Raw genomic sequence first — 20,496 nt, 5'->3', positions numbered from 1 at the left:
GTTTCTACTCACTAAGTCCCAAACTGCAGTCAGAGATAAGCAGCAAGAAAGAACAGATCACAGTTCCACAATGGCTTAAAAAGCAAGCGAGGTGCCAGCTTCCACTAACAAAGCCATTTCTCCCTCCAAAGCCAGCTATAGCATTTCCACTGCCTCATTTGTGCAGCACTACTGTTCCTGCAGTAAAACAGATAAGGAGACTAAATCCATCTGAAATGTTAGGTTGTTGGGGTTTTTTCTGGGTTAGTTTTCAACATCTCTGGTTGAGCTTTCCAACTCATGAATGACAGTGCTTGCACAGGGAACACAGTGGGAATATGCCACTGGTGACAAGACAAGACAGCCTCTTTAGTAGTGACCTGCAGTTTGACCACCTTAAAGTGACTGTGGAACAAATCCCTAAAAGATGTCGTTTTCTTCACCTAGATGGAGGGTGCTCAAAGCACAAAACTGACAAACACATGAAAAGAACTGCATGCAACAACTTCACATATTTATGATCTTTATCACCTTATATAACAGTTTATGTTTTGTAAACAAAGACTTGAAGAATCCATGCATTTCTACTCAAAAACAAGGAGTTAAGTTCCATAAGGAGGAGTTGAAATAGGTACAAAAGCAATCATGGCTGCAGCATTCCCAGTATTTTCTTTCCCAGTCAACTGCTTTCCCCTACCATCCCAAATAATGCTCTCCACTCAAGCTCTTCCCAATTTTTCTCATGGAACTATCCCAGTGTCTCCTGTTCCTCCCCAGCCCAGCTGAACAGGACATAGGACACACTCCCTCTGAGGTGTGCATGCCATGCCTGGTCAATACCATGTTTTACATGCTCAGCTACCATTTTCAATCTGTCTCTTTTTCCTGCAGTAGACACGTGCATTTGTCCAGCTACCAATTTTCACAAAACCTGCAGGAATCTAATCTTTCAGCTCTCAACTTCTGTCAAATCTGTCTGAACTCTGCTAAATGATTCAGAAGTTATTAGGGGAGCAAAGATGGACAGAGCACAGGTATGATTTTTCTTGGGAAACCAAGATAAAAATATAATTTACATGAAACCAGAGTAATTATGTTAGTAAAATACATGGCAAGACAGTCACATTGGAAAATTAAAGAGGCAAATGAAGTCAGAAGAGAAGAGACAATCAGATTATTGTCATCTGTGGAGATAATTTTTACACTTTCCACCTCTACAGATCTGCTTATTTCGCCTCTGCTGATTAGCTCTGTACAATAGCAACTATTGCAGCTATACACATCCTTGGTACCTTCAGCTGGCTCTTAAGGCATACTGAATGACACCTTCCTGCTGCAAGAGAGCCATGAACAAACACAAGAAAGATTCATGTCTACTGGATGGTTTCTCTATCAAGGAGGCAAAATATGAAGTTAATAAATGAAGTTAATAATCCCCAAAAAACCCACTTCGGTGAACAGAAACACTAAGTCTTAAAACAATTTAAAGCAATCATTGCCACAGTTTTCAAAAGGGAGGAAGGAAGGGATCTATGTGGTCAGAAAACTGTTTTTATTACATCACTTGTGCATACCACTTAGAGGAGAAAAAACAGTCAAATTACTTCAGAAGACCTTTTTACCATGTTTGTAAGAAAGGTGATGATAATGCTTTCAAGGAAACCTTAAGAGAGGCTGAGCCATCTTGCATTACTGAGTTATAAAGAAAGAACAAGAATATAAAAATGTCACTGATCAGGTAAATTGTAGAACCCACTTAGCCTTCTGTCAGAGAAAAAAGACACTTGATTAATTCAATAGGCAGGTATTTAATAGTGATGAAAGAAAATTTCTTTGTCACTAGATATCACTGAGTTCAAAAGTTTGATGGGATCCCAAAAAAGAACAGGCAGTCAAGATTTATTAGAACTCCCACAAATTCACTACATTGCATTTTAAATTAGAAGAATTTAAAAGCCTATGGGGTTTAAAAGAACTGCTAACCAACCTGGAATCATCAGCTACATTGGTATTTTTTTCAAAAACAGGCATGAAAAAGAAATTATTTCTCAAATTATTGCAACTTTTTTTTAAAGCATCTGGCTGAAGATAGTGTCATGCACAAGAGATCAAACCACTCCCATCCAGAATGCCAACTCCTACGCTACCCAGAACAAAATGACAGAGATAAAAAGAGACAGTTGTCCCAGCTCTGAGTAAAGACATCCTCACATTCCAGAAAATCTTTTTTAATGGCGCTTATCAAGTGACAGTACTTGCCTCTATCTCAAGTGACAATTAATCCAAGTCAAATCTGGAAAGCAGTGGGAGAAAACTAAATGGTAGCCAACACAGGATAACTGACAAAACAGCAGCTACTAGGATTTTCATGTTAGCATCTGAATGCCTGTTAGTTTGCCAATATCCAATTTTTTAATCCGAACTAGGAACCAGAGCAAAAGGAGAAAATAGTTCAAATTATCAAAACCATATGGGCATCTGATCTGCCATGTCCTTTGATAAGGCGTTGCTGCAGTCCCAGAAGCCTAAAGTACAGCGATCACTTGACACCACTGTAACAGCAAGGTCAAAGAAGAGACACTAAAGAGATGAAAATCGGACAAAGACTGAGAATAAAACAATTTCTGAGAAAGACAGTAAATGAAAGACCTTTTCGTTCTATGAATCTTTTTTAAAAAGTACTCCAGACAAAACAAAAGCCTTTCCATGATAAAGCAGAAGCAAAGTGTTCCATAGGACAGCAAAGATCACCATCTGAGGGTGAAAAAGAGCAAACCAAAAACCAACCAACCAACCAAAAAAAGGCAAAGAAAATATTGTTTATTTAGAAACAACATTTTCTGCCATAGTTTTTTAGATCCTTGCTTGGTATCTCTACAGTTCTTTCTAGAGAGACCACTAATCACTTAAATTATTGGGAAAAGTTAGCAGTGTGTTTACTTCATATTTCATAAAACTTCATATAAAACTTGTATTTTTAATAGTTTGCATAGCACAAAGGATTTAAATTTTCTTTATTTGCTCCAAATGCCATTTTCACAGCTATGCTATTTATCATATGGCATAAAATACATCTTCTCTATGGAGAAAACATAAAATCTGCAGTCTATCACTACACTATATTATCATTAAATGCTGAAGAAAAAGGGTAAGAATGCAAAGCCAAATCTTCCCCACAGAGTTTATTTATATGTAGCACTAACAGAAGCAAGTGCAAGACAGTAAAATAGTATGTTCCATGCCCCATCTACTGGCAAAATGGAGCAGTTGGATACAGTTTTATTATACAGGATCCCAATGATTAAAGAGATGCTAATGCTTTCTGAGCTAACATATATCTAAACCATTTAATTTAGCACACACACCAAACTGCACACTGCTGGTAGTTTCCTTTTCCACACAACTCCATACAAAGGTAAAATAAGACTCTTCTCAGCAGTACCCAGTGACAACAGGCAATGGGCACAGGCTGAAATACAAGACACTCAAAATTAATAAAAATAATTTATTGTTTGTATCCAAGCACTACAAGAGGTTCCCCAGGCATGACACAGGACCCCCATTCTTGGAGATGTTCAAAACACAACTGGACAAAGCCTTGAGCAACCAGCTCTGAGGGGAGCTAGACTAGAACATCTCCAGAGTTTCCCTCCAACCACTGTAATTTTGTGATTCTATAATTGTAAAATTATTTCTATTAGACTTCTGATATCTGTCCCATTCCAAGCTCCCACCAGAATACTTGCACTTTTCTCAAAATACACAGTAGTCATGTGGAAATAATGGAAATACTTTAAATTGTGGAGGAACTTCCCCAAATACATTTTCAGCAACTTCTAGTAATTCAATACTTTTAAAACTCATCTATACTGAGAGACACAATCCACACAGCTGTACCTTCAACAAGGGAAATGGGAGCTGCAGATAAAATGTAACTCAGGAAATGTGTATCACCATGCCTTCAAACAGAAAAACTACTTACATGCCACATTTCCAACAGCCCATCTGGTCTAATCAAATTAACAAAATATCTAAAATACAGCAGAAAAAATAAATGAATCACAGATAATACGTAACTAAAAGCTAAATTAAGTTTTATATGAAATATATAACCTCACAAAACAAACCAACACATAATGATCCAACTGTCATTCTCTACTGTACAAGCCCTGAGCAGAACCCTAAATTTGGCAAGGATGCTGTACTGCCTGCAGTGCTCTCTGCTTTTAGACAAGAAACTTGACAATAATTTCTTTTACAGTTTTCAGGTTTGTCATCTGAATTAACCTTTTTGCAGCTCTTTTCTAAAATACCGTAAAACAAAGCTCCTAAAATATAAGTGTAATAACTGATCAGGAAAGTAATGTTATGATTGGTGATTTTTTCCTTAGATTCCTCTAAAACATTAATTCAATTTCAATCAGCAGAAAACATGCAATTATTTTCAGAATTATTGAGAAGAAACCATTATTATGGTTTTATCCTGTTTAATTAAACTACTTTAATATTTTTTCTTGTTACTCTGATAGTGCAATACATTACAGTCTTAAAAAATATTATTTTGTGTCAATAAAAAATTCCTCTCTCCCTCTAAAACAATCACTCTTCAGAAATCCCTTCTCCAAACTTCCTTCTTCCATTTAAACAATCACAATCCAGTTTCATTTTCTGCTATTTGAGCTCCCCACAATCTGCTCAGTTCTGCTCTCACCCTTCTCTAGCTTATCCTCCAAGTACCCTTTTAAGACCATTTCTCTTCCTCATTTCTAGTCTCTGCTGAACTGACCACATCAATCTCCAAGAGTGCCCATGTACTACTTGAATCCCTTTCTACAGATTTCTGATTGCTCATCAATTCCTGGTTCTCTCTCTTGATTACTAGATGTATCACATCCCTTCTGGACTCGTTACCTTTCCCAGACTCAGCCTTAAAAGGCAGATTTTCATTTCATCATAGACCCAAACACCACTAAGCCTCAAATTTTCTTGCCTTCCAAGCTAGATCACAAAAATACCAACAGGATCAGTGCCTTAACAGTAACTTTGCTGTTTGCACAGAGACACTGGCAATTTCCCGCAGCTGATGGCTCGAGTTTTCAAACAACTGCTGCTGCCTCCACAACAGAGGGGAAGCGAGATAGGTACCGGAGATGCTTTGGATGCAAGTCACCAGCAAGGGCTGCTCTCCTCCTTCCCAAGGGATGTCCAGCTTGCAGGTCTATAAACCCCACCGTCTGCTGCTCAGCATGCACAGCCAGCAAAGTGCTCTGTAGAGCAGCCAGAGGGAGAATCTCCATCCTGGACTTCACAGGAAATTAAAAAAAATTAATTGGGAATCCCTTCCCTGCACTCTCTGTTTTGCACGAGCTGCCAAATGAATGAAGAACAGCTTGGATCCACATCATCAATTTATTATATAACAATTTATTCTAACCATAATTCTGTACGATTGACTTTAATTCCTTTAACGGAAGAAATTACAGCTTCGGGAAATAAAATCATATACCTCTAATTAATTAAACCATTTGACATCAACACTATCATTCATATATAAACAATGTTCATCTCTGGGCAGTTATTACCATGCCTAGAAAACGATTTCTCATCAAGGAAAAGCACCATGAAGGAAAGCACAAAGACCAAAATGGAAATTTGTCCACTTCAGTTTTCCATCAATCAGCAATAATTAAGAATGCTACCAATAATATATTAATAATGGACTCCACATCCTCAGCAGGAAAGCCAGGTTCAACTATCAGTATATCCCCCATACTCACTTTCTCTCATAGTCTTTCTTTATTTTCCTTACCGTGAAAATATCTGCTATGTTCTAATGGCTGTTCTAATCAACTTACCTCTTGGAAATAATTAGCAGTGCCTCTGATTACCCAATCACACCTCACAATCCTAGAGATTTTTATCACTTAACTGGATTCATTCAATAGGCTCCAGGAAGTGTATCTTAACATCCTCCAGTAATGGTTAGTGACTGTTGAAAACCATTGCCATAAAGGAAAATACAGTTAAATTTGCAATCTCTTTTCTAGCTTTCAGCATGACACTGAATGTATTGAAGGCAGGAATTCCATGTAGTGCAAGTGAGAGTATTAAGCAGTATAGAGGTTATTTACCTGCTAATACACAGAGTAAACAAACCTGAAAACTCATCAAACCACTGAAAAGTGTTCTTATTGGATCTGAATTGTCTTATACTGAAAACAGTCTTTTACAACAAAAAATGCAAAATACTCATACTGTGTTAGAAAAATAATTACTCATTATCACAAAACCAGAAATCCTGCTTCTTTACAACTTCTTGGGGAGAGATTTTATGGACTGCTAGAAAGAGTATTTCTTAGTTCCATGTGTTTCATGCCTATAATTACTCCTGGAAATAATCAGTAAGCAGTAGTAGAGACACATATCAAATGTCTGCCATTGAAAGAACCTCTAATTTTGCAAAATTATAACCCAAGGTACTTACAAGCACATTTATTTGTGGAGTTGGGCCACACGGCCATGGCAGGTTTTTGTTTGTTCCGAAATGCCTCTTCAACTCTGGCTTCTGTTTTCCGTACAGTGGAACCATGAGGAGTCACCTGTTCTGCTGGCACTGATAAGCCTGCATGCAAAAGACAACCATACCTATTTAAATAAACCAGCTGCAGGAATCTACTGAATCAAAAAAGAAACTTGGAACACCATACTGCAATAGGAATATATCCATTAAAATTTAGCTGGACATTCAAAATAAAGATTTGAATCAAGAATATTTGGTTTCTTCTGACAAAACAACTTACTGGTTGCATGGTCTTAAACTGTCTGCTCTGATGGATTAGAAAAATGTGACTGTCTTTCATTATCTTTGGGTCTCCAAAGATTGACCCTTCTATTCCTATTTCCTCTACAAGTAAATTCTTACTGCCCATTTCAATCTTTTCCTTATTTTAAACAGATAGTTTTAAAATAAGCAGCAACTCATAATGGCATTGTATGCCATATCAAAAAGAGTATCTGAATAAGAAACTTGTATTGTCACTGTGATCTATGTTATGTAAAATGGATCCATCTCGGAGTCAATATGAGCTCTTAAATTAAAAAAATGCAATTCTGCTTTTAACAGAAAGTGTGGTTTGCTTCCTGTAACTCCATCTCACAGCTTCTACTGCTTCATAGGTTTTTTAATTAAATTCTAAAAAAGCAAACCTTCATATTAGTTAAGTACATTTTAAGGACATAAATGAATATCTGAAGTTTTGTATTTGTGAACCCGAATTTCCTATCCATCCGCTAAAATGGTCTTCAAAATGTTATACCATGTCTCTAATAGAAACCAGAACCAAGTGATCAAGCACTGACAAGAAGCTCCAAAACTGATGGATTAAAAATTAGAAATTAGAAATAGAAATTAAAAGGTTCACACAGAATCTTTCATCTCACAATTAATAATTACAGCATAGATTTCTAGGTGTTATAAAACTTCAAAATTTAAACTGCATATCTAACATATTTAATTACTCAAATCAACTATCACTTCTACCTTTTTATTTGCTGGTCTCCACAAGTAGTTGCAAATTTCAGTAGTCTAGGATATACAGTTCTTAATTTACCAACTTAAAATTTGCTGTCACTAGGCTTAACATCTTTCAACAGCAGTACCTCATTTCAGTAACAGAGGAACAAGAAATTCTAGTTTGACTTCTACATACTGATTTTATTGTACAGTTTATGTGCACTACTTTTGAGACTGGTCACTAGTCAGAGTTCTAAGGAAAAATGGCAGATGCATGGGGAAAAAAAATGAAACAAAACAAAATCAAACAAAAATACCCCAAACAACCACACACAAAAAAAAAAAAACAAAAACAAAACAAAGCAATCACCAGGAATATTATGGAAAAAAAGAGCCATGTAGAAAATACCTTCCATTTTACAACTACATAAGATTGCCAAGTAACTTGCTTCAAAGTTTTGGTAGATAATAACATTTGGCAGATAATAAAGTAACAAAATTATGAAGAAAATAGATATGGAGCTTTTTAGCTTTTTTCATCCTTTGCTCAAACTGCTCTGAAACAGGGTACATGTCGAAGTCTAGACAAGCAGATGCACTGTGATTGTGCTGATCTGCTGTCTTGCTGAGGATATTCTTTACAGCAAAATGAGAATAACAGCAGAACTGATCAGCATTCACATCCCTTCCATCCATTACAATGACCAGTCCAAGACTACACTCCTAAAGTGTTACCATCCAGGTGTTCTGCACCAGCACAATCTTTGACACAACTCCTGATCCCTTGTGCTTGCCTTCCAACAAGAGGCTTCCTCAGACCTCAAAGAGCTTGATATATTTTCCACTGTTCATAAACAGTTAATCTAAAACAACTTCTTCCATGCATTCCAAGTCTTTTGGACTTGCTTTGGTTAGCATTCCTTGCTAACTCAGTCAGTGATCTTAGCCTTGCACATTCTACAGCTGGACCAACTGCAGAGCTCAGCTGTCATTGAAAGCACCAAGTGTGGTCCAGAAGCACAAGCATCTTCGAGTGCCACCTGCAGATACTTGTGACACTGGAACAGTTTCCACGCCAATGTACTGAATCCACTTTGAATCCTGCCCATTCCAATCTTTGAGTTGTTTTCTCCCACAAACTGGTGCTGCTCCTCATGGACCTGTACCTGAAGGCCCTCTTACCAGCATCTCATAATGGTACCTGTTTTTTCTGAGTTACCAAGTTCACTGCATGATACCATCAGCCTTAATTATGACTTAAGACACTGCCCTTCTTTCAACAAACTCTGCAGGCTTTGTCCCCAGAAATATCTATTACCGGGCCACTGCCACAAAAAGGAGGGTAGCATTCCAGTTCTTGCAAACTTGCAAGAAAGGACTCCAAGCCATAGAGTCATTCTCTGTAACAAAGAGCTCTTACAAACATTTACTTTAACCTCGGAAGCAATAACCTTTAACGGTCATGGGGACTTGGATAATTAACTGAGCACAGCTCACAGCATGGCCAGAATTGTGAATATTTTTGTAGTTTTAACAGGAAAGTACAGAGGAGAAATGAAGGCATTATATTAGCTCTGTTTTACAGCCACGGAGAGTTACAATTGGTTCATTTATCCACAATTCAAGACACACATTGGAAGCTTGCACAAATTAGACAAAAACATGCATGACTGAATAGGAAAATACAAAGAATTGTATCTGTTTTAACCTGAAGAAGAGAATGCCTATAGATACTTGCATAGTTCAAAGAAATTTATTAATAAAGGGTCTTCAATCTACCAACAGAAGTATTTCAAGAATCAGCAGCTGAAAGGTAAGACCAGCCAATTCAACCTAGAAATAAAATAATGGAGCTTTATACCAAAGAAGGAAACAACTTGCCAAGATAAAGCTGGAATTATTGAAATCAGTAATCCCTAAATCAGCATGAGATTTTGTTCTAATATTACAGTTCAGTGATTTTCAACCTTCTTCAACTTTCAAAACTTTAAAACTTTTCCATGGAGGTAGACTCTTTTTATGTAAACAAAGCACTGTTGCCACACCAAATATGTCTGGACTTCTGATAACTTTCCCTGGTCACTTTAGAAGTTGTACACAGACTTGCAAGGGTTGTTTCTTAATCAAAAAAGAGCAATGTGTTATCTCCAAAACTACACTTGTACACGTGCCAGGGTGAACTAAAAATCTAGTTTAAAGGCTGTTATCCCTTACCGTAATTCTTACTATACCATAATACAGGCACTTTGAGAACAGTAATCTGGTTCCACCACATCCACATCAGAAGTTAGTACAGCAACCTTAACATTTAACTTGTTTACCAAGTTCTATAGTACTGTCTGCAATAGTAGGCAATACATCCTTCTTCTGGAAAGGATGATGGAGTCTTATCAGATCAGCTCACAAAATAGGAGAAGTAGAGGTGTTTCAAGCTCAAGGTTTTCAAGCTCCTTTAACCTGCGCTGTCTAAATTTGACATACATTCTTTATTTCATATGAGATTGAAATTTTTGTATGGAGATCTGTGAATTTTATCCCATATATATACAGAAGCTTTTCATGTTGCCCTTGTCCTTAGCCAGGTTGAATTCTCTCAGAGCTTTAGCTTTCCTAACTCGATCCATGGCTGCCCAGTTTCTCTGTCGTTTTCCCAGGCTACCTTTCTCGGTTTCCACTCTCTGCAGGCCTCCCTTCTGTGTTTATCTACCATCAACTTGCTCATCCACACAGGCCTCCTAATTCGTTTACCAAACTTCCTCTTTGTTGGGAAACATCACTCCTGAGTTTGGAGGAGGCAATCCTTGAGTATTAACCAGCTGTCCTGGGCCTCTCTTCCCTCCAGGGCTTTATCCCATGGAACACTATCAAGTAGATCCCTGAACAGGCTGAAGCCTGCTCCCCTGAAGTCCAAGGTACAGAACTTTGCTGTGCACCCCTCTTGCTGCCCTAAGGATCTCAAACCCCTCCACTTCATGATCAGTGCAGTCCAGCTGTTCTTGAGGTTCACATTCTCCACCAGCCCCTCCTTGTTGGTGAGAAACAAGTCCAGCACAGCATCTCTTCTTGGTGGCTCCTCTATGACTTGGAGAAGGAAGTTGTCCTCTACTCATTCTAGAAACCTCCTGAATCATTTCTACCCTTTGTGTTGTCCCTTCAATATATACTGGGATGGTTGAAGCCCCCCACAAGGTCCAGGGCTCGTGAACATGAGCCCATTCCTATCTGTCTATAGAGGGCCTCTATATGTGTTATGATAACTGAAGTTAAACATACCTCTTTTCCTTCTTGCTTCCTTGATTTCTTCACACATCTTATTAAATTCTGGATCCAGTTCAGCAGCAATGATAGCATGAGCAGTGTCCTTCAAAGTACAAGCTCTATGTCTAATTATTTTATCTAGAAAACAGGACAGCACACTTTTTAATCACAATCATAAAAATTCCTTAGCATTTCTACTGTATTTGTAGCATTTGTATTGTATATTACAACATTGATATGAACAGATGTAACTGGGAAAAATTACAGATGTATGAAAATGCAGATGCATCAATACCACAGCACACTCAAAAATCACAACCCAGTTATTGAAGAGATATAGGCATTTTCAGAAGTTTGAATTGTTAGTTTAATCCACGATGGCATCTATAAACAAATGCAAACAGTGAATCATGAACACACCTAAATCAACTTGCCATAAGATGTAGCCAGTTTCCACAGGCAGATCTACAGAGCATAATGGAGTGGACTGCAAAGAGTCCCAAAGTAACAGGAGACTTGCCCAGGAATTCATTTACCCACTAGGGTCTAGGAATATTCACAGTTATACTGCCTGCAAAATCACACTGGACATCATCTGCATCTGTAAGGTAGATCTGGCTCACTTATGTTCTTTCCCTGTTGTTTTTTCTTTAACCTGAAATTATTGCTTAATTACTATTTAACAACTGATCAAAACTGTGCTAAAACACATTATTTTATTCCTTACATTGAATAGCAGTTTCTCACTGTAATTCGTTAAAAAAAAAAAAAATAACTGCCAAGAAACAAACCTCGAGTCTGCTACATTTTCAGGAGTATGTGGAAACAGAACAAATTGCCCATGCTGGAAGCCTAAATGCAACTCAGGAAAAAACAGACCAGTTCCCCTACCTTTGAAACACACAAAACAAATTATTCCACCACTGAAATTTGAAAAGTAATCGTAACTTAATAACTAAGCCCATATGTGGAGAAAATTGACGTCTAGAACGTAGCTTTTCAACGAAACCTACAACACTCATTGCTTGACTCCAGTACAAACATATTTAATTTGTCAATCCACCCATACTGAATTACTTTTTCTAGCTTTGCAGGTACTTCAACAGTAACCATCAACATTAATGTCCAGAACATATTCTACAACCAGCAGATTTAATGTTTTAATAATCTTTAAAGACAACAGTTAAGAATATCCCAAAATATTTATTTTGCAATGTTTGTAATTCTAGAAACAAAAGGTTTTACAGCTGGAAAAAAACTGATGAGTGAGAAAGATTATCCAGTATCCAGCTCAGAAGAGCCCAACATTTTCTGGGAAAAACTACTGTCCATTAAACCTACTCAAAGTTGGAAGGTTTTGCCCACATACTTGTGAAGCATTATGTTTTATGATCCAAAAAAACCCTACATTGAATTCATTCCAGGTGTAATTTTGATACATTAAACTTCAAAGTTTTGGTAGATAATAAAGTGCAAAAGAGGAAGAGAAGGGAGGGGATAGAAAGAAAAAGGAATTAAATTGGGTTGTTTGACTGAACTGATACCTTCCTCTAATCCTGTGCTGGGCAAGACTTTCCCCCAGTGCTTCAGAGAGACAAGGACTCATGTCCAACATCCAATGGTTATGTTCCCATGCATTCAAGAACATTTCCCAATCAAACTGAAGCAAGAAAACCCCAACCTGGTCTTTCTACAGAACCCGTCCTTTTTGAAATTGTATAGCAAAGTACCACGAAAAAAATCCCCAAGCAGCCAGTTTTTGCAATCCAATCTGCCAATAAAATCAGCCAGTCTGGTCCTGCCTTTCCAACTTAGCAACAGGACAAAAGCAGGTACAGTATGAGTCCTCTGCAAATTCAAGCATGAAGCAGAGGCAAGCATGTATGTCCAGCTTTAAAGAATGTGAACATTTATAGGTAAATATTAATTTAATGAATGTATCTGCATGCATGGAATGTTTCCTCTGAACAGCCATAATGTGCTGTTTCAGGTGTGCTCACACAACAGCCCAAGAAATTCTGCATGCCAGAAGAGCAATACATGCTCTGTGGTTAACAGCAGAGGACAGAACAATTTTTCATTGCCTCCTATCCAAAACTGAGCCTAGAAAGAGCCAGATCAATTTTTCCCAGCTCAGTTCTGACAGCAAGGAAAATCAAAATATCCCTAAACAGGTGCTCTTCAGATACACTCTGAATGCCAAGTGCCCATCAAGGGCTTTAATTAGCTCACATCAACTGCACATTAGAAGTCTTCAAAAGTGTGTTATCAAGAACACAAAATAAATAGACAGTTTTAGCTGAAAGAAAATAGTGCATCATAAACTGAAGAATGTGCTGGTTTTGTATTAAATACCATTTGGTGAGAAGGGAATAAGTCACCCAAGGAAATTATTTTTCTGCGAGGGGCTGCTAAGACCTTCCTCTCTATCTAGAAAAAAACAATAGCTGGCTCGCTCTGAGAAATGACCACCTATTGAACCATTTAGAAGCTGAGTCCACCTCTGTGAGATTCACCTTTTAAAGACAGGTAAGCCTGGGAAATCACTCTCTTGGCTTCTGGCTTTTGAAGGGGTTAACTGAGTGCCAGTTGGGCCAGCCCTGCACGGCCAGGCCGGCTCCATGCGGCACGGCCAAGATTTTCTGCCCCCTGAGTGGAGGTGAGTGGGCTGCCAAGCTCCTCACCAGGGAGTCCAACAGGCCCCGTCCCCGTGGAACCCGCTGGTCCTTTTTCCAGTGGCACCACCAGGCCATGCTGGCTGGAAGTTCTATGGGCACTGGGAACAGCCCTGAGGACAGGAGCCACCGGGGGCCAGGAGTGGCTGCCGCCAGACCGTTCCGGAAGCGGCCACATGGCCGGGAATGAGGGGCCAAAAAATCTGTGCAACCAGGACAACGGTGCACGGCCATTGCTGCCTCAGCAGAGCTCACAATGAACTCTGTTTAGCCACTTTCAGCCAGCCATGTAGCAGACAAAATGGCAGCAGAAGCTTTTCTTGTTTTCGGAGCTCTGCGTGAAGAAAAGCGCTGAGTGGAGCTGGCAGCTGGCACGGCTCACACGGTGTCAGCAGAGACCCCGTGAGCAGCAGCCAGAGGCACAGCGAGCAATCTCCCTGACACACAGCCTGGGTGAGATCAACCTTCCAGCACTGCAGAACTGTATTCAAACTGTTTCTATTGATAAAGCTTGAGAACAAATGAACTTACGAACACAAATTCTCTCCCAAATCAGGAAAAGGAAAGGGTGAAGACACGTAAGGAAAACAACATGGGACACTGAGGTCAGTAAAGGAGCCAAATTCTAGCTAGGAGGGGATTGAGGAGATGCCGTGGTCTCGGCTGAAATTCTCTTAGTAAGGCTATGGTGGAGATGTATTTTTGATATATCAGACTTGGTTTTTTCCCTGTAATTCATGAAGTGCATAGGGGGATGCAGCATCCACCCACAGCCCATGAGAAAAGGGCACTCCTGCCGGAGCATGTGGATGCTGAAAAGCTGTAATCTAATGAGAAGCTTGAACAGAGAGAGACGAGAAACTTTGCACCCCAGGGATAGAAGAAAAGCCTATGTTCCCAGAGATAAAAGAAGAGAACTTTTGGGTTTTTATGCTAGAACAGCTCATCCTTAAAATTGTACCCCATAACTTGATACAGCCCATGAAAGCAGCTGTGGGAAAGCTGCAAGGCATGGGAGGAACGTTCACACTGCAAACAGATTTTCCTCTCCTGGGTGGCTGATTTGCTGTGACACTGAAGCCACAAGAGAACTTTCGTTTGGAGAAGTCTCCATGACATGGCAAGAGAAACTCCTCTCCTGACAAGAACTGATGAAAGTCTATTGTAGAAGTGGTAGTTGACTGAAAATCCCAGGCTTTATCTCTATATTGCACATGGGAAAGAAAAGAGGTTGTGGGAAGGAGAAGTGTTCTGAGGTTTTATTCTGATTCTTATTATTTTTTTAGTTCTGTTAATAAAATTTTCTTCATACGTTTTAAGTTTTGAGTCTGCTTTGCCTTCCTCCTAATCCATATCTCACAGCAGGAAATGAGTAAATAATTCTAGTAGGTGCACTAGTGATTTTAGCAAACACTAAACCCACCAGAAGAAATAAAGTTAATCATTTATAAATATGAACTGGTTCAAAAGGCAATGTGAAACAAGTCTGACCAGACTATACTGTATCTACATGTACATGTACACATGAGACACTTGCAAAATGCCTCAGAAGAACGAAAATTTGAACAGAAAAATACAGAAGAATCAGGCTTTAACCTTCTAAAGAAATTTCACAACTATTAATGAAAAACTTTTTAACACAATGTTATTTGTATATGCATCCAGATCTCCAACAACCACATATATTAAATAGAACTCTACATTAAAAGGGTGCTTTGTGTTGATGCTTTGTTGATGACTCTTGAAGCTGCCAGCTGAAAGGCTTTCTTTTGGCAATGTACACAGCCCTAGCTAAGAGCACATAAGATGTTCATTCCTTAGTCTGGAGCGTTAACAGCTTTAACATGCATTTCAGTCTACAAATTCCTTTTTAATTGAAAGCATCCCATCACACTTTATCAAGACAATACTGTCTAATCTCTCCTAATCAGCTGCAACTGACTTTCTTTCCTGGTGATTTATCCTGTTTTATTTCTATTCCCAAATATGTAGATTTTAATTTCTGTGTATGAACTTTATGTTCTAAGCTAACATGGAAATACAGCTAACCACTGCCAGATTGTATGAGGAGTCTCTACAGAGACTCCAATTACAGTGGGGTTTTGATGCATATATAAAGTCTAGATAGCAAAAAGGAACTATCAGATTTGAAAGGGAACTACAAAACAATTTATTAGAAAACAGCTCTGAATTCTGCAGTTTTCCTGCTCTTCTAATGTCCCCCAGTGCACTCCATGCCCTAGAATACTAAAAGCACAGACCCTTAGGACTTGCTTATCCTAATTATCACAAAGCATGCACCTTATCTAAATGCCTGAATAGCAACAGAGCATGGGATTAAGTACCAGGCTTAGGTAGGCCAAAAAGAAGTAGGTTCTTACCTCCAGGATCTTTGTCTGGATTGTACTCCAATGCATTGCTGCAGATCAGGTCAATGTCTGTTAGAAAATCCTTGGCTGTTAAGTAGTTGTGTTTATCAATTTTGGTTATTACTGTTGATAGGTCCATTGGCTCTTTGATAACCTCAAGGTAATCTGAAACCTATAAACAAACAGCACACAGAAATGACACAGGACCATATGCATTCTTACTGAACACTGACAATCACATCTTTATACTTGGATTCATTCCACATGCTTAGCTCTAAGACATTAACTAAACATTTTGATTTCTAAGCACTTTTATGTTAAAAATGGAAGTTTTATCAGGCTAAAAACACAGGATTTGCAAATCTGCTTTTCCTTCAGGAGCTCACCAATTTATCTTTCAAAATTAATTAAACAGTATTTTTGAAGCAATACGCTTCAATGTAAATGTATTTTTCATTTTAGACTGATTTAGTTACAGATTTTTATGGTGCTGTAACTGTCATGGACTAAAAAGGCAAACCTATCAGTCTAACTTGAAGCCGTAGGAAAAATTAGGGAAGCTCTATTTTGTTCACTTTGTAGGTAAAGTTCCCATTAAATTTAACAGGCAAATTATCAGCTTTTAAATACTTCTATTAAGTAGTTCTTCAATCTTTATTAAACAAAGAAAAGTCAGGTTTTATTGATTGCAGATGTTAGATTGGCTGTACAGAAGAACAACCTAAAGAAAAAGCCTTGTGTCACAGTTTACTATGAGTTTAGACTGAAACTAGAGATTCAGCAACCACTGGGTCCCATTAAAAAGTGTTTAACATAATCCATGATACCATAAGGGTCTCAGCCTTAACAGTCAAATGCTTCAGCATGGCTGCTGTAACAAAGTTCACCCCAAAAAATCTATGAATTTGTTATTTACTTCACAGAAAAAAAAGTAATTTAATGTTTCAGTGTGATTTAGATTAGACTTAATTAAAAACACTGGAATCCTCAAACAGTACTGCATTTTTTTCTTTTGAAATTGTCCACATATGATGGCCACTGCCAAAGCACTTCAGAGTTAAATACATATTCAGATCAAGCCATAATGGCTCTATAAGAATTATTTTTTTTTTAATACAGTGCCTGCAGACATATATTGCAACATAAACTAATATTAATGCATTACTTCAGTGGACAGCAATGTGTCACCTAATTCCTTAAATACGGACATTGAAATTTATATTGACAAATTAAAATGACAAAAGTTCTCTTTTTGTGTCCCTTTACAGAAACATGATAATATCTGGTTCAGTGACTGGAAAGCTAAGCCACAGGCTTCCTTTTCTTGTTAGCACAGCATCAGAAAATCTTCACTGGAAGCTGTAAACACTGCTGCTGATTTAGTCAGGAAAATCCTTGACTTATCACACAGCAACATTCTCTGCAATGCAAGTAGGAGTGAAACAAACCTAACACATTTTCTAAGGAAGTCAAGCAGACAAGCTGTTGTAGAAAAAGAAATGCTAGTCCTGTGCTTAAATGCAACAGGTGGGACAAAAAGGATTACATTTGATTTCTGGTGCTGTGATATTTTAGCAGGGTTCTGGCAAGTCTTCAAATAACAAATTCACATTTTTATTCTCTTCACTTACAAAACATGGACAGTTACTTACTTGTTCTTTCTCTGTGTGTTCTTATTCATGTAAGTTTAGACCACAAATTCTTGACAGAAAGGAACTACCTTCACTACAAATGTGAAGAGTTTCTACAATAATGGACCTCCCAGTTTCACATGAAAAATCAAACCAAGTTACTGCTCAGACCACGCTAACACTGTAGTTTGCCACATTAAACAGCTTGCCAGGCTTTCAAAAACAACTATGGAACACTATGGAAAGCTCAAATTAAGGTAGGACTGCATCAGCCCATAAAACATGTGTGTTCCATGCTGCAAGGAATTTACACTCCAAATCTGCTTTTTACAATGCTGGCCTTCTGATGTCCCATATTCATCTTTTAACATCTTCCAAAAGAGATGCTTCTCTCTTCAGAAGCAATTAGGGATTTTTTTTTTTTTTTTTTCACTTAGTAAGCCTGCAAAGCTTGCAGGGGGCCAGCATCTGATCTGAAAGTCAGACCAGACACAATCCTATTCATACAGCAGCACCTGAAAATAGATCTGCAGATCGAACTGTCTCTTCAGTTAGGTGTGTACAGTCCGCAATCGACCATTTAATGCCTTATAATGTGCGACCATCTGTGATTAATGGCATCCACAAACATTACTGCTGAAATTATGCAACAATACTATTAATGCTGAATGCATTACAGAACACAGATCACTTTCCCAGTATTATCATGTTTATGATTACTATGCTGTAAAAGCTTTTAATAAAGAATTATATTTATGATTTCAAGTATTTCAGAAGCACTGCCAAGTGCTGATATTTTAAAATGCTCATTTAATTTATGAAATGGACAAGAATGCACAAGGTTTTTCCAAGGGTCACTTGCAACAGAACGTGTTCCAAATTCTTGCATCATGGATGATGAGGCTGTGCCTGTACCACCAGCTAAAATTCAGTATCTTAGACTGGACAGATGATGGATCAAACATCTATTTTTCTAATTAATTTAACCATTTCTTTTTTTTTTTAATTTTCATTCTTTTTTCTAGTATTTTCAACTTCATTGTTTGCACATTACGGAAACAAGACCTCTTCAATATCCACCGGTTTGCTGAAGATGTTAAAGCGTTTGTCTGTGGCCAGCCTCTTGGTGACATCCCTGAGAAACAAGCGCAGCTCCCGCAGGGTGTTCTCCTCCTGGTCCTCCATCCGCTGCTTCTCCGCTTCCGACAGCTCCCGCGCAGGACACGGCAGTGCAAGAGGAAGAACTTCCAGGGCACGAAGAGCTAGGGAAAAGAACAAGAAATCAGACAATGGAAACATTAATAGTACAGTGGCTCCCTGGATTATGCCACTCCAAATTTCATTATATGTATTTAATATGCATCGTGGATCTAATCATCACTGCACCCTTGACCCCACAGCTCTCCATCTTCAACAACTGTTTACTGTAACTACAAAATTTATTCTGGGCACTGATTAATGCTGCTACATGGTAATTAAACTAACTGTTAATTACCCACACCTTTCTAAAAAGGAAAGCAACACAAAATAAAACATTAGGATCACATTATTATTGGTTTTACTGTAACTTAGTTTACCAGCCTGTTTCCTTCTCGGTGGGGGCATTGCTGCCTCATCAAGAATCAAGCCTTTGAAAAATCGCAATCTGTCTTCTTCACTTGGTCTTTGAATATAAAAAACCTCTTCATACTGGATTCTGAAAATACACTTCAGCTAAGGAAAAAAAGAAAAAAGTCATAAGAAAAATGAGCCCCCACTGAAAGATACATGAACAGTGACCATATTTAATACTAGCCACAAAGTTATCAAAATCAGCCACAGGACAGGAGATAGTAAACTCTATCTAAAGCTGTGTTCCAAGGAAAGGGAAAATACACACTTGTAATTCTCACTGAATTTTCTAGATTAACAAAACTTGCAATATCCCATGATCCTAAAAATTGCCATTCCTGAAGTAAAAGGAGAGTAAAGGGCAGGAGGAAAAAAAAATATCACAGAAAATGTTAAGGAGAAAAACCAGGAACCCCTCCCCCTATCTGGAGCATCAGAAAACGTAAAGCTCAAGGTCAGGCCTTTAGACTAAATCTGCCTTTAACTATAATGGAGTAATTTGTCAAAAAGAACAATTGACAAAATGAACAATTTTGTCTTCTCAGCAGAGTAGCACAGAGCTTTTGAAAAGCAGTAATACAGACATACACCCCACATCAAGGAAAATTACTAATATTCATAATTATTACATTTTCTGTTTGACATAATTTAAGAAAGCCACTACAAAGTAAAATCATTTTACATGATTAAAACATTCAGAAGAGCACAGAACCCCCTAACAGTGCCTCCTTCCACGATAAACTCACCTCTTCAGGCAAATCACTAAACATGGACTCAGAGGTAGACAGCAAAAATATAGGTGAGAAAGATGGTATATCTTGCAGCAAAGTTAGGAAAGTAGCTCTCACAGTCTCACTGACAGCTTCCCACCAATCACCAATATGAGGCATGTAAACTATACTTGGTACTGTTCGTCGAGCTTCACGAAAGATCTAATTAAAAGAAACAGTAGTATTTCAACTAAGGAACTAATTGTTACCATCAGCTGTGAGTAACAAAGTTCTTGCACATTAGAGAATGATTCATGTTTGTGTCATTTTACAGACAAATGTTCCAGCAGAACAGAATTATCTAAAGACTTTCTAAACAAGTGTTTGTGACTCTTAGCTACAGCATTCCATTATTTTATGTCAATGTGCCAGGGAGACTACAAAGCAACTACTTTGTTTTAAAAATATGTCTGTTTTAAAAATTTGCTATGACTGAACAACCAAGATGAAAATTAAACTGTTTTGCAATTCATGCCATATTCACAAGCTATCTGGAAATGTAAAACACTTAAAACTAAGCAAATGAACTTAGAACCACAGCACACCAATCCATACACAAGTGAATAAAATTAATATCAGCCACTGAATATCGAGATTAAACTTACTTAGCACTAGGTATGTGATGAGGGGGAAAGTTAAAAATGTAATTACATTCACTAGTCACTAGAGAGATTTCCATCACCCTCTAGA

At 38.1% G+C, this 20,496-nt stretch overlaps 1 protein-coding gene across 2 annotated transcripts in view; it reads right to left on the bottom strand.

Annotated features, from left to right (window-relative positions):
- Positions 1 to 20,496, bottom strand: part of ATAD2B (ATPase family AAA domain containing 2B) — a 76,689-nt gene that overhangs the window by 12,655 nt on the left and 43,538 nt on the right. The window contains exons 19-24 of one of the 2 annotated variants that reach the window (XM_058836749.1): positions 19,783 to 19,968; positions 19,003 to 19,138; positions 18,491 to 18,687; positions 15,807 to 15,966; positions 10,766 to 10,888; positions 6,464 to 6,601 (exon numbers count right to left, since the gene is read on the bottom strand). In XM_058836749.1, the coding sequence (XP_058692732.1) occupies positions 6,464 to 6,601; positions 10,766 to 10,888; positions 15,807 to 15,966; positions 18,491 to 18,687; positions 19,003 to 19,138; positions 19,783 to 19,968 (940 nt within the window). The remainder of the gene's footprint in view (positions 1 to 6,463; positions 6,602 to 10,765; positions 10,889 to 15,806; positions 15,967 to 18,490; positions 18,688 to 19,002; positions 19,139 to 19,782; positions 19,969 to 20,496) is intronic. The other variant, XM_058836751.1, reaches the window with a different exon arrangement.

This window comes from Poecile atricapillus, chromosome 3 (genome assembly GCF_030490865.1).
Source record: "Poecile atricapillus isolate bPoeAtr1 chromosome 3, bPoeAtr1.hap1, whole genome shotgun sequence".
NCBI classification, from domain to species: Eukaryota; Metazoa; Chordata; class Aves; order Passeriformes; family Paridae; genus Poecile; species Poecile atricapillus.
Note: the sequence above shows the minus strand (reverse complement) of the source record. Positions and strands in the feature narration are given on the sequence as shown.